The sequence below is a fragment of the Mycetomoellerius zeteki genome, unplaced genomic scaffold (genome assembly GCF_001594055.1).
Source record: "Mycetomoellerius zeteki isolate Tzet28-1 unplaced genomic scaffold, Tzet1.0 scaffold85, whole genome shotgun sequence".
In the NCBI taxonomy this organism is placed as follows: Eukaryota; Metazoa; Arthropoda; class Insecta; order Hymenoptera; family Formicidae; genus Mycetomoellerius; species Mycetomoellerius zeteki.
Window position 1 is genome coordinate 1,391,665 of NW_017257883.1, and position 14,441 is coordinate 1,406,105.

Sequence of the window (14,441 nt, forward strand, 5' to 3'; positions counted from 1 at the left end):
CGCGCCACCCGAGGGGCGCAACAGTCCACATAACAGTCTCCGCGGAAAGCACCGTCTCCTGGGGCGCCTGTCTGACACGCGTTATGTGCTCGATGCCAGGATTTTCGTCGCAGCTGGCCGGATGACAACGACGTAACATCATGGCGGATAACGATAAGAAGCCGATGTCACGTTTAATGAAACTCGCCAACAAGTTCAATTGCTTCTACCTGTCAGGTAAGCGTTACGGGACGGTCCGCGCCGCTACGTATTATCCCCGGCGACGCGTCTCCCGGCCGCGTCATCGACGGGAACGAACGGTGACCGCCGTTCGCGCGGACCGTCGAGAATATCGATCTCGCGCGAGTGTGTGTATTTGCCGTTCGCGTTTCGGAGGAAAATAATAGGGTGGAGAAGAAAAAAAAAACGAGGATCCCGACACGAATCACGGGCGCGATTATCGACGGGCCGCGCGCGCCTCCGTCGCGTTTTGCGTCGTTGATGACGGACGGCCTATCCCGCGGAATAACTGCTCCAAAATCACCTTAAACTTTTTTTGTAATGACAGATACGCCTAATCGACTTAATGCTTGTTTTGAGTACGCTCGTTTAGGGAGATCGCCACGTATTGCGAAAACTTTGGCTATAGCTTACTTCTGAGAGAAATGCAGCTATTTAGCTAAGTTTACATTTGGAAACTTGTATAAAATATAAATATTTGCTATGCTGATACTTTATTCTCGTTTCCGAACATAATTTTCCAACAGCAATTTTTTTATAATAAATATTCATTCTTGCATTATATATATATATATATATATAAGACAAAATTGCAATATATGTAGGACAGAAATTATATTTCTATAAATTACGAAAGAATACATTTATTTCTTAGGTTTACATGCAGGAGAATGCAGAGCTTTTGTTGTCGATGGACAGCAAATTGGACTTGTTCGTCCAGATGTGATGAAGGAGATATTAAATCATCCTCAAGTGAGTTTGTCTTATTCTTTTTTTATTAATACATGTTTAAGCCTATTCTACAATGTGCTTTTTGTTTCCTGTTTCTTGCTTTTTGCTATTTTTTGTATCTTGCCTTTTTGCCTCTTATCCCATTTTTCGTTTTCTGTTGCTCGAGATAAACGTTAACGAACTTCAGAAGAAACAGAAAACACATCAAGAAATATAATTGTCGATAAAACGATCACAAAGAAGAAAAAAAGCAAAAGATAAAAAGCAAAAAACAGGAAACAAAGAGCACGTTGTAGAACAACCATTAGACACGTATAATGCAACATTAATTTTCAAGGTATTTCAAGTACATCCCGAATATGTGCAATTAAATCCAGCCTTTCGGGATTATGCTGAAAGAAGTGCACGTGTCGATGAAGTATTAAGGGAATGGATGGCTGGTGGGAAATTTGTAACATTACGAGGTTGGAGAGAGGAATGCTACGAAGTGCGTTCACAATTTAATACGCTACCATTGTTTAAGATGGATCGTTCGGCTACATGTATGTATAAAAGCCATGACACATAAAAAAAAGCTTAAGCAATAAATCATAAGCAGTCAAATCAATTGGTCAATCACAATAGAGACCATAAGGTTATAACTTAAGCAGTAGCAAATCCAGCATGCTAATTGTCTTACTGCTTAAGTTTTTTTTTGTGTGCTATGGTTCTAAAAGAAAATGAGATAAATAAATATCATAATTAATTACAATACCTTATACGTGCTTTTTGAAATGATAGGTCTATTTGGAATTCGGAAATACGGAGTGGATATAAACGGCTATGTAATGGATCCTGTTAAAGGCTTGTCAATATGGTTACAAAAGCGTAGTCCGAATAAACAGACATGGCCGGCGTATTGGGATAGTATGGTGAGTGGTGGATTGAGTGTTGGTTATGGTATAAATGAAACCGCGATAAAAGAAGCTGGCGAAGAAGCTGGTATTCCGAATCATCTCATTGCTAAACTTAAGAGCGCTGGCTGCGTATCGTTCTTCTTCGAAAGTGAGAGAGGTCTGTTTCCCAACACGGAATTTGTATATGATCTTGAACTGCCGCCCGACTTTGTACCGAACAATAGTGATGGAGAAGTAGAGACCTTCGAATTACTCCCTGTTAGTGAATGTTTAGAGAGGATACTTTCCCCACATTTCAAAACCACTTCTGTACCAGTTGCCCTTGACTTCTTAATTAGACACGGATACATTACAGCAGAGAATGGTAAGATAGGCTGATCACACATATAATTCGTTCAAAAATTGTTGAATACAACTTATCGAAAGTACTGTATAATACTAATTTGTTCATTTGCTTTTGTTGCAGAGCCTAACTTTATACAGATTGTGGAGTTACTTCATGTACCTCTGCAGACTATGTACAATCATCGACACAAAGCTAGTAATAGAATGGCTAATGGCGAAGCGATCGATGCTTTAGAAAAAGTTTAAGTTTCGCTAGGCTTTTAATTTATACTGTGCTAATGGCTATGAATTGAATGAAATGAATGAGGTTCCTTTTCTGTTTCTTCATTGGACAAGTATTGAAAAATCTCATATTACATACAGTTGTACACATGTATAAGACGTAAAGAGCTTTTTATAATTTATAAAGATCATAATTTATAAAGAGGACTATATGAATTTATAGATAAAACACACTTCTATTGAGTTGGCCATATTCTTCTGCATTTATTTTAATTATATTGAATTAACAACGAAAAAAAAAGAAACTCAATACGCTTTATTAACTGCATCAATAGTAACACGTTTATGAAACTTTTATAACACATTTTTCTCTTATCTGTACAAGTTTGTGTGATTCATAAAAGAAGAAAAAGCTACAAGTTTTTATATATAAATCTTTTGTATGACGAAGTAAAGTATTAATCAATAACATTTATACGTGATTCGTCAAAATTTTAAAGATAATTTCTTCCATCTATATGATTCTTTCGTTTTTTTTTCTATAACAAGATAAGTTTTATAAATTCTTATGCTATGTTTGAGATATTTTTCAACTTAACCTGCCATTATTTAGCACAATACAATCATACTAATTATATTAATATCGTGCTTGTCAACTGAACAGATGCATTGTAATAAAAGCAAGTATCGATTAAATGAAATTGACTTACGAAAGTCGAAGCAAAAGTATTATGAACGCAGCATTCCAGATAATAAGTTTATCGATAAGATTGCGTTTAAGAACTGAAAAGTAAAAAGTTTTTTTAAAATAATTATTAATATCTTTACACATTAAATCTTGCAACACACACAGCTTGAAATTATCAATGCGAGAGTCAGCATAACACTAAGATCGCATTTACAGTATTATAAGAATGAATATATCGTGTACTTTTTTAATAGATCAAACAAAATTTACAATCATCATGTGCTGACTTTGTATTCAATTGAATTTTATTATCTCGATCGATTTAGCATCTTTCTTTACTAATAATTTTTTAAAGAAAGATTGAAAGCATTTATATTATTTATCATATGTGTATGCTAATGTTTTATGAATTTAATTACATGTTAAGTACTTCCACATATGAAAGTTTAAATACTATTTATATTAATACATCAGTGACTGTACAAGTGAGAAGAGCACAAAAACATAATTATAATAATCTTTTTTAAGTAAATTGTTTATAATAATCTTTATTCTTAATGAATAACATTTTAATGGATTTTATTTCAAATAAGATTAATAATATTACTCTCTAAGTTCTTTGGAATGGGATCTTTCAAAAGAGTGAAAATTTTGAGCCAGTCAGCTCATTTTTCAACCTCTTGAAAAAAGAATAGCTCAATTTTCAATCTTTTTAAGAGTGAGATTTTATTTTTCAAAGTGAGATTCACTCTAAAAGTTTTAGAGAGTAAATAATTACGTTGTATTATGTTCTCATTGATATTCGAAGATAAATAGATAATGTTTCAATATTATTATATATTAGTATATCATATATTTTAGCTGTATAATATATAATATTTATTTATATCTTTCATCTCTATTTTTACAATGGTAGTTTATCGAGTTGTATATTGCATTAATACTACTATATTATCGCTTTATAACGATGAATTGCGAAAATCATCATTGACTATTTGTTATTAACGCCATTCATGTGATATATTTTACATCGTGTTTTTAAAAATTGTTATATATACCTCATAAAAAGAGAGCATACATATATTCTTATTCATTTAATTGATCTGTTAATATTCGTGTTAAATTCATTATTACAAAACGCATTATGTGTATGAGTGTAAAATCCAATATCATGTATTTGTTATAAAAAATATTAGTTATGGTAAAATATATATTAATCTCGTAATAAATTATCGCATTTCTGCACAAGAATGATGAAAACATCTGTACCATGCCAAAAATTACAAGTTTACAAATATCTGGGAATTCTATTCGGGAAACGTATATCGGTTTGAGACACTTAAAATTTTTTATAAATTCTGTAGAATAACTGAAGTAGTGTAATCTTTGAATTTTTTCGAGAATATAATTTTTCGTAATATCTCTTGCATATATGCCAATGAATTGACATTGCGATAATTATAGAATTGTTAGTTTAACATGTTTTTGCAGTCAAATCTTATAAGAACTAACCAAACTACGCGTTGTAGATTTTATAAGTTTAATACTTTTGTAATGACGATAATGTAACAATATACTAGTCACGCTCATCTTTATCACTCTCTCTTTCTCTCTCTCTCTCTCTCTCTCTCTCTTTCTCTCTCTTATAACATTAATCTGGTCATCAGACACAATATTTGTGATACATTTACCTTAAGTGAGATTTTGTTTCCTACTTATGATTCAGTTTTGTGATAGGGATGGATAGGACTGGTTATATGTTTATTGCATGAATAAAATAGTATTACATTACATGGCCGAACATGCTGATCTTATTATTTAACTCCGATGCAGTAATAAGGAATTGCGAATTTAAGACGGAAGTATTTATACTCCGATTAACAATGAAACTGGTTTAACTACAGATCGTTACGTGAAGAGATTTTGCAAGATTTATATTGTTTTGCATACATGGACTACTATTGTAACTATGAGTGACTGTCGTATGCGATCACATAACACTTAATCAGCTTGTGCGTTCTTAGCTTTTACTCTTCGTTGCAGCCTAAGTATGTATCGATTGTAAGAAAGAGCATCCAAAAAACTTGCGAGCCGCCTATTTTTCGCATTTAATGTGATTAAATTAATGAATATGCAACACGGCTCGCGACCTGATTAAATGATGCCGCCGTTTGTCATCGTATAAAATACGAAGCTTCTTCGCAATAGACACGACCGATTAATGGCATTAGTTAAAAAAAATGCAGAGTCTGAAAAATCTTCCGAAGTAATATAAACATTTATGTGAAATATTTAATATTCGAGTTTAAAATTTTAATAATTATTTTTAATTCCAAAAAATAAAACAATTTAAGGAGATCAATAATTTATATCAACGTTTTTCTAAAAAAAAACATTTTAATGTTTATTTTTAAAATAATTATTTCCATGGCCATCTGAAGAGACAAAAGGATAATAAAAAAAACATGATAAATTGTTATTTCCTTTGAGAAATGTTATCTTGAATTAAAGAAACTTTGACATGTTCGTTGCATGTGCAGATTTTAATATTCTGAAAAGATAATCGTGCATATATTTATTACTAATGAAATTATTATCCTGATGCAAACAAATATTTTTTACAATATAAAAGAGATTTGTGTGTTATATTTGAGGTAAAATATCATTTATTCCTGTGCACATTTTCGGGAGATTATTGCAAGCTCCATATGAAGTTTTAATCAACTCTGACTATATATGTTGTTATGCTCCCGTATTTTGCAAAAGTTGTATAAAGTTGCGGATTGCTATGCTCAATCTGTTTAGTAAAAATCTTGATAATATCGATTGCATCGAAGATGTAGCTAAAAATGTAAGAAGTGTGTAGTTCTAGAATCAGATGATTGTACTTACATAAACAATGAGAAATACTTGGACTGGCTTTTTATTACATTGTGATTCTTATTGCTTATTGTTGCTACATTAATTTCATTATTCTAGCGTGCAAAATCCGGTTGTAGTTATTTTTTCTTCATCAAGATTATTTCTGTCCGTAAGCGAAGATGTGGGTACGTCGCGATATGTATATTTTGCTATTCACTATGTTTAACTGACGATGGTATAACGTAACCACACACACACATACACACACACATGTATCGACAACACGCGTGTGTGATAATAAAATAACATTTGTAATTGAATATTATGATAAACGTGATATTCTAAACATCGCGCACTCTTTTCGATCATGTTGCTTGATGAATTTTAAAGTGAGACGCCAAATATGTACGTGATATTTTTAAATTTCATCCAATTTAATTATTTATGTATTGCATCACTTGGAATTATCGTTAAATTCAGGCTCTTAAACGTATAAAGCATGTGGAAAACGCAAATGAATCGATGATTAAAAAGTTAAGCGGTTGATATTCATTGTTGAAAACAATGTAAATAAAACTATCGTAGTTATCAATTGTTTCTATTTAAAAATTTAGCTATGAATACGTATGCATCGAATATTCGCTAACAATTTTGCGTTTAATAAAAATAAACGAGCCTCTGACGGCGCCGACATCTTTAACCCTCCCGATCTTTCATTCGACGAATTGACCTCATAGTTTCCTTGAGCCAATGACATAATTCAAGCATCACAAAACGATTTCGATTGATAAGCTTATTCGCCTCTTGCCGTAAACTCAATTTCCATCTACTTATTGTGTATTGGTATCACGGATTCATTCATAAATAATTAAATAATTCGCTTCGCTCTTCAATTTGAATCAATGATTCAAATCATTTAAATAATTTCTACATGGGTATTTTGTTCGATTCTACAATCTCTTTTTCATTACTTAAAAGTATGAAAATTTTCTATAAGGTATTTTAATTGTTTTCCAACTGACAGTTATTTCTTTCTGTTGAAATACTTTATTTAAATTAATCTTAGCGTTTTTTGATGGCAATACATATTATACACTGAAATACATATACACTGAAAAAAATTATGTTATATTAACGGCATTATTTTAATTGAAAATAATTTTGTTAATTTAATAATAGTATTAATGATTAACAGCTAAAATTTTATCAAAACAAGAGCATGGCGTATTTGTATTATTAATATAATATTATTGATGTGTGTTGTGTGTCTCACGTAACACAGCAGTGCTTATAAAGTGCTAAAAAGGTGCATAACTCTAGTTTTTTAACGTTTTAAAAGCACATCAGCACTTTAAAAATGCTTTCAAAATCCACTACGAAAAGCGTATTATAAGCGCATACAATCAGCGCAGAATAAATCCAATTTTATAACATGTTTAAAACATTTTTCACATAGTACAACAGTGCCTGCGTTCAGAAAGTGATGTAAAAGCGCGTACAACAGCGCATATGTTTTGATCAGTGTGATTTTGAAATCTGCCGAGTTATTCACATGCAATGAAAGTGCATAACTGACAGCGGTTTTGGGAGGTGCAGTCGCAAGATCGCTCCCAAAGCGCTTTGCACGCGCTGCTGTGTTACGTAGGGTGTGTATGTGTGTGTATGTGAATTAACGAAATTATTTTTAATTAAAATAATGCTGTTGACATAATATCATTTTTCTTCAGTGTACGTAATATTCTATTCGCAATAATTTTTGTTATACCAATATATCGATATTGTGAATAATTTATTTATAAACAGTCTACATATAATTTCTATTAGATGCCAAGATTAGACATTTATAATTTTATATATGTAATTTTGATCTGTGTATATAATTTGTTTATATAGATTTGTGTCAATGTTGCTCTGACTTTTTAAATATTTTATTTTGAAGCACATAAAATTAGCACATAAAATTATAAAGAAAATTTTGTTACAAATTAAAATTATCTAAAAAATGTGGATTCAGCAAAATTGATAATTAAAATAAAATATTTTGATGAACTATTCTTCAGGAATATGAATGAATAATAAAATCTTGTTTTTTTTTTGTTGAAATCTAATAGAATCCCAATTTTCAAGAAAATTAGAATAAAAATTTAAGAAGTTATGAAGAATTATATTTCGAAAAATTTTTGAAAAAAAAAGTTACGTCACTTTTTAATAAGAAATATGTTTACAAGAAAATAGTTTGATATATCGCTGAACAAAGGTTGCATTTAAATGATGAATTATGCATAATGACAAATATACATTATTTTAAAGGCTACGCACATTTTTATCGCTACTATCATAATATTTCCGTCATATTCCGTTATTAAAGACTTAGATAGTGATTTTCGATTATGTCATATTCGATAAATGAGCGAGAAACAAAATCATGGATTGTGAAAAAAGGGACGCTCGTGTTCGATATTTTGTGAGAGGCACGTGCGATCGTGGACCATACGGCTGTCGCATCATAAATCAACGGGTCAACGGGGTTTGTTACGTTTCTCTTGAGATTTATTTTGGTATTATATCGATAACCTTACGATGATAGCCTCTGTGTTCACGTCGCACCCTTTCGCGATTCTCTTCCACATGCCTGTTTACACGATTCATGTGCCGTCCGTGTATCTTAATCTCACGATCGGCAAGATTAATCCTTGTCAGCAGGAAAAATTCGAAGATTTGTTGTTTGATCGCGGTCAACATTCTTTTAGTTTTAATGCAATTTGACAGTACCAAGATATTTTTTTTTACATAGTCACAAACAGAAAGTATTTTATGTAAAGCTTATAATTATTAATTATAATATAATAACTTACAATTATTAACATTAATTTACGTCTTCTAATGGATTAGCATTAGGAGATATTACAGAGAATAAAATGGCGAACATATTATGATCAAATAATAATGGAAAACAATAAAAACAAGATAATACAGTTATACATTAAAATTACAAGAATATAGGAAGTTTTACATGTCGTAATAATATAAAAATATATACATATTCTTCCATAATACATGAAAGTTTTAGTAATGAAATATAGTTATAAGTACTGTATAAAATTGCATTCCACAAAATTAAACTTTTATTGTACTGTATGATTTACAACCATAGTACACAATTAGTTTATAAACTTTGTAAAAAAAATTCTACAATTCTTTTTTTATCTTTGAATTTTTTATATTTTCTTGAATCTTTAAATTGAAAGACACATACGCTGTATTTTTAAATATTTCTTTTATGACTAACTTCAAACTTTGATTGCTTAATTCTCTTTTGTTCAGTTTCGTTATGAATTATGAATCGCAGCATTTGTTAAAATAATACTGGCATACAAAAAAATTTTTTTGTCCAAAGATAATTAGGCCATGATAGTCTTCTATATTTTGACTCTGAAACCGAATTCGATATTCAAATTGCTTCACTACGTCATAATATTTTTTATTTTCGGCGGAAAATATCTAGATTTTCAGTATTCTTTTATCAGTTTAACTTACTAGCTTGCATATTATCGTTGAACTTATTTTCTTTTTTTCAGCATTTTCTTTTTATAAGCAACTAGATTATAAATGATTAAAAATAGATACTAGAATATAGAGCTATTTCTTGTTGATAAAAAATTGTGACGTGATAATGGAGCAATTTGGATATCGAATTTAATTTTAGAGCATCAAAATGTATAAGAATAATAGTCTACACTTATTTTTGTGTGCTTGTGTAACCATTTCAAGATAAATCATGGTATCGATCGTCGAGTATCATCGATTTGCGAGGAGGCACGTATTCGGCCTACAATCTATATCGAGAATACCATGAGATTTCGCGCACATGCTAACAGATGCATCTCGTTTGTCGAATAGCCGCAAAACGAGTGCAACGCAGAATGGAACGGAGTGCGAATAACAACGATGAAGCGGCTGCTTGGTGATGCTTGACCCATTTAAAAAAATTTATCTCAGGTCTGTTACTGAGCATTTCTAAGACGATAAGTACGACAAAAAAAGGAACATTTCGAAGCTACGAATTCACGATAGAACGTCATTTTTTTTCAGCGATATTCTCTTAAAACAACGGGACTGATGGTAGAAAGCTTCTCTCGCATCTGATTACATTTTGTGCAAAACATATTAATTCATATTATGTACGTGTCACAGAGTAACTTGACATAATATCTACATGTTTTATACAGAATTTGCCACAAAATCATTCATAAAATCAAAAACATGTATAAGATTTTTTATACGGAGTTTTGAAACAATCTGTTCAGAAATTAAGTTAACAAAGCATTCTTTTTTCACTTCCGTAATAATTAAATTTAGAAAATTAAACATGTTTGGCAATTAAATTACAACAGTAAATTTTAAAATTCCCTGAAAATTAACAAAAAGGTCAAAGTATCATTATTGTATAATATATTCCAGAGATCTGGTACGGCTAGAAATGCTCCAATTTTTAATATTACATAACTTTATAATACAATCTCGAACATTTTATATTTGATTTTATATTTGATTGTACTAAGTATTGATTAAATTAGATAACTTAAATGTCCAATTTAATTAAAAGCAAGTTTTGCAAACAGTGTCAGAAGTATTCCGTATTAATAATTTATTGTAGAATATCGATCGGAGTATATCAAGCATTTCTTATATATATTTTTTAATATCGAATACGTTTAAAATTTCAAGTTTTTCGTGGTTATGGCTGGATCCGATGTACTGACATAATTCAGATATAAAATACAATCGAGTTACATTTAAGCTGCACGTATAAAGAGTCGAATGATTAAACGATATAATAACTCTCTCTGTCAAAAATTGCGCTTACTTATACACCATATTTTAGCTTTCTGCTATTTTATTCAAAAACTACGTGATAAACAGTTACACGATTAAACTGCGATTTCTTGACTTTGCGATTACATTTAGATACAGTTCAACTAAAAATAAAATAAGGATACGAAAAGTGTTCGATATCGATAATAGATCGACGAAATACCTCCACGATATCGCGAGCATCCCTGTATTGCGAAGAGTGCGGGCGTGAAAACGTAGAGCCGTGATCTTCGTCCGCAAGTCGACCGCCTCCTAAACGGTCTCCCCGCTGCCCGACGACGGCTACAGGCGGCAAGGAACAACTTTGACCACGGCGGAAACGAGGAGAGAATTCCGGAGGACGTTAGACCAAGGGAGACATCACGTGTACCGCGTGTGGGGATCAGAAGAGGGAGAGAAAGGGAGAGAGGGAGAGAGATAAACGACGGGAGAGGAGTCTGATAGAGCGAGACGGCGGATCAAAGAATCCGGAGGAGGGAGAGAACGTGCCGATCCGCGGCGCGGTGGGAGAGACCGCGAGATCGCGTCGACGAAATACAAAGAGTGGGAGAGAGAGAGAATGAGAGACGGTGATAGAGGGAGCGAATAGGAAGAGGGGGAAAGACGAACTCTCCTCCCGGTGGAGAGAGAATCCAACGTGGAGAAAGAGGAAGTCGGGCCGCGAACGCGGGACGAGGAGAGCGAGTGGTGAGAGAGAAAGAGCCGGACCCGGCGTGAGGAGAGGGAAAACCACGGGGGCTTTTGAAAAAGTTTTATCTTGTCGGTGCGCTCGGCCTCTCAGACGCTACCGAACGCCGGTACGGTGTTGTTGGGCCACGGCGTGGTCGCGGCCTCCTCGGCGACGTGTTTCTAGGAAAGAGAACGAACGGAGAGAGAAAGAAAGGAAGAAAGAGAGAGAGAGAGAGAGAGAGAGAAAAAGGCAGAAAATCCCGCTCGTGCGCTCGCGATTTCTGGTCCCGGTCCGGTCCTCCCGTCAACTTCCGTCCATCTCGTTCGCCCGCGCGCCCGCGAACGTCCGCGCGAGAGAATCCCGCGAGGACCGCCGAGGAGGAGGCTCTCGACGAACATCATCCGCAGGATAAGAGGGCAAATTCCTTCTGCGTGTCCTTGGAGGAATTATTTTTCCTTCGACCGTCTCGCCATGTACCGTCGCTGAGGTGTCCCGCAGTGCCTATCGAGAGAAAGAGCGAGCGAGAGAGAAGGAGAAAGAGGGACGAATACGGCGAGGTAGGAAGAGAGAGAGAGAGAGAGAGAGAAAGAGGGTCAGTCAGGAAGAGGGCGAAGAGGTCGAGAAGTGACTCCTTGCCGGTCGCGACAGACGGCCAGCGGCAAGATGAAGAACCGTGTGTTGCTAAAGAGTGCATTGCTCCTGTTGCTGATCGCGGCGGATGGCCTGGTGACAGCATCAGAGGTAAGTTTTTTTTAGTAAGTCTGGAGACCGGGATCTCCTGGTCCCCAATCCGTTGAAATTACTGATAGTCCCGTGGAATTTCACCATCGGGCGGATGGTGCTCTGAAAGCGCATTTAGGAGTATAATACTGCTAAGAGAACGCATTTAGGAGCACGCTGCTCAGAAACGCGGTTAGATGAGTCTCGTTTCGAAAAATTGCACATGTACATTTGTACTGAACGATGACTGAAGATACGATAAGACATTTTTAATTGACATTTCGTGTCTGTTTAATCGACTGCAAATAATTCTACGAACGTAGCTTGCCAGATGAAAAGCGTGTTCAAGACCGATATTTATAATCAGTTCTTATATTTAAGACCTAAGAACAGTTTTAAGATGTTATAAGCTAATCACAGAGCCACTTAGTACATTACTTAAGATAATCTTGAAATAAGTATGAACTATAAACCGGCCTAAAAGACGTCATAAAGACGTTTCTCTTTATGAACATACGTCTAAGGTCTGTATTCATAATTGTAGATCGACCCACGATTGACCCTCATTTCAGGCGAGCTAGGATTTATTAAATTGTGATTTGAGAAGTATTTTTTAAATGAAAGACTGATTTAAATCTAGCTCTAATCGAATCTCAGGTTGCATCACGACTATGAATACGATTCTATTTAAAAGACGTTATAAAACGGTCTTCTGGACTATGTGTTGTTTGGATTATCATCGATAATTTCTCAAACGGCGCTGTTGAAAGGAAACTATAGCATCGCTAATATTTCGCTTCATCGTGTTCTTAAATATGTAGAGATCCATACAACATAGATCATTCCGACAACATTGCAACATTTTAGCAATATATCAGTAACATTGCAAACTTCTGTGTATGAAATATTTTGTTTTTAAAATTACTCTCAATATTGAGATTAAAATTTAAAAATGTATGACACTAGATTCTCCTATCACGCGGCGATATTCGCGAATTTATCAGCTGAAGCATTTCGGAAACTCCCTGTGCGACACACCGCGATTAGATAGTCCGTGTGGTTCAATCACCGCGATTATACCTGTTATGTGTCTCACTTACGTTTGCTGATAAAGATCGCCGCATACCTCGCGGTGAAGTCACACTTATCGCTCTCGTAAATCGTCGCGATAGATTCGTACGTATGGAGTGCGGTGGCATTATAAATGATCTCTCACCTCTTTTTAAAGATATCGAAGATATTTTCCTTTTTGGATTGTATATCATAACTCTGACGTGGTCCTCCGCTTGTATAATGGAACGTTTGGCGACCCGAACAAGGCAGCATCTCATTGCTCCAGCTATGCTTCGCTCGCGCTTTTGACGATTGAAAAGTTGACATAAAAGCCAATCGAAGTAAAATGATGGCTGAGAAAAATCGATTAATTATTCAAACGTGTCGCTTGCACCAACGCTGGCGCTATCGTGAGTTCATTTAACTACCAGCTGTATCGAAACTATTATGGTTCTAATATATCCACAAAATTCAGACCCCTCTCAGATAATATGCATGTTGCATAAGATATTTAAAAGACCTCATTTAGACATCTTTTAGACATAAGAAATCTAAAAGACGTCTTTTAGGTATCTTGTGCAACATAAATGTTATCCGGGCTGCTGCTTAATCTTCACGAGACGTTATCTGAACTTTCTGATTTTCAAAGTAACGATCTATACTAGTCTCTGTATGTATTAAATTATAAGAACATATTAAAATAAACAATGAGTTACACATTTTTAAAAATATAAAAAATCGGTGTGGATTCAACTATGTGGTGTTTATATTTTCATCATGTTGGTGTTGTAATATGAACACTTATATATGTAATGTGGATTTAAAATATCCGCTGTTAAAATCTCATTGTTTTGGTATTAATATTAACACCAACACGGTGAGAATTATATAGGTATATAATGTTAAATTTACATAGATATTTTTCAAAATGCAGGAGTAATTGTAACTATCTATTATGTATAATGATTGCAAACATTATATAGTGAAACAAAATTTGTCTGTTGCATAAATCGGATCTGTGGAATAGCATTTCAAATGTGAGAATAGATTCGATCTCCTTTTTCGTCGAATTGTAAATAAATTCCATAATTCTTGATGTTTCATACTCTTATTCCGTTTCTCTTTCGTGAAATGAAAGATGTGCCGACTCGCTGCGTCG

General features: G+C 33.9%; 2 protein-coding genes across 3 annotated transcripts in view; both read left to right on the forward strand.

Moving 5' to 3' along the window:
- LOC108730188 (uncharacterized protein YJR142W) overlaps positions 1 to 2,658 on the forward strand; it is a 5,448-nt gene extending 2,790 nt beyond the window's left edge. The window contains exons 2-6 of one of the 2 annotated variants that reach the window (XM_018459740.1): positions 100 to 216; positions 875 to 972; positions 1,289 to 1,493; positions 1,732 to 2,211; positions 2,314 to 2,658. In XM_018459740.1, the coding sequence (XP_018315242.1) occupies positions 141 to 216; positions 875 to 972; positions 1,289 to 1,493; positions 1,732 to 2,211; positions 2,314 to 2,438 (984 nt within the window). In that variant the 5' untranslated portion in view covers positions 100 to 140 and the 3' untranslated portion in view covers positions 2,439 to 2,658. Of the gene's footprint in view, positions 1 to 13; positions 217 to 874; positions 973 to 1,288; positions 1,494 to 1,731; positions 2,212 to 2,313 lie in introns of those variants that run through there. The other variant, XM_018459739.1, reaches the window with a different exon arrangement.
- An 8,564-nt stretch (positions 2,659 to 11,222) lies between these two features.
- Positions 11,223 to 14,441, forward strand: part of trol (terribly reduced optic lobes) — a 192,573-nt gene continuing 189,354 nt past the window's right edge. The window contains 1 exon segment of the mRNA XM_018459665.1: positions 11,223 to 12,250. Within this exon segment, the coding sequence (XP_018315167.1) occupies positions 12,173 to 12,250 (78 nt within the window). The 5' untranslated portion in view covers positions 11,223 to 12,172.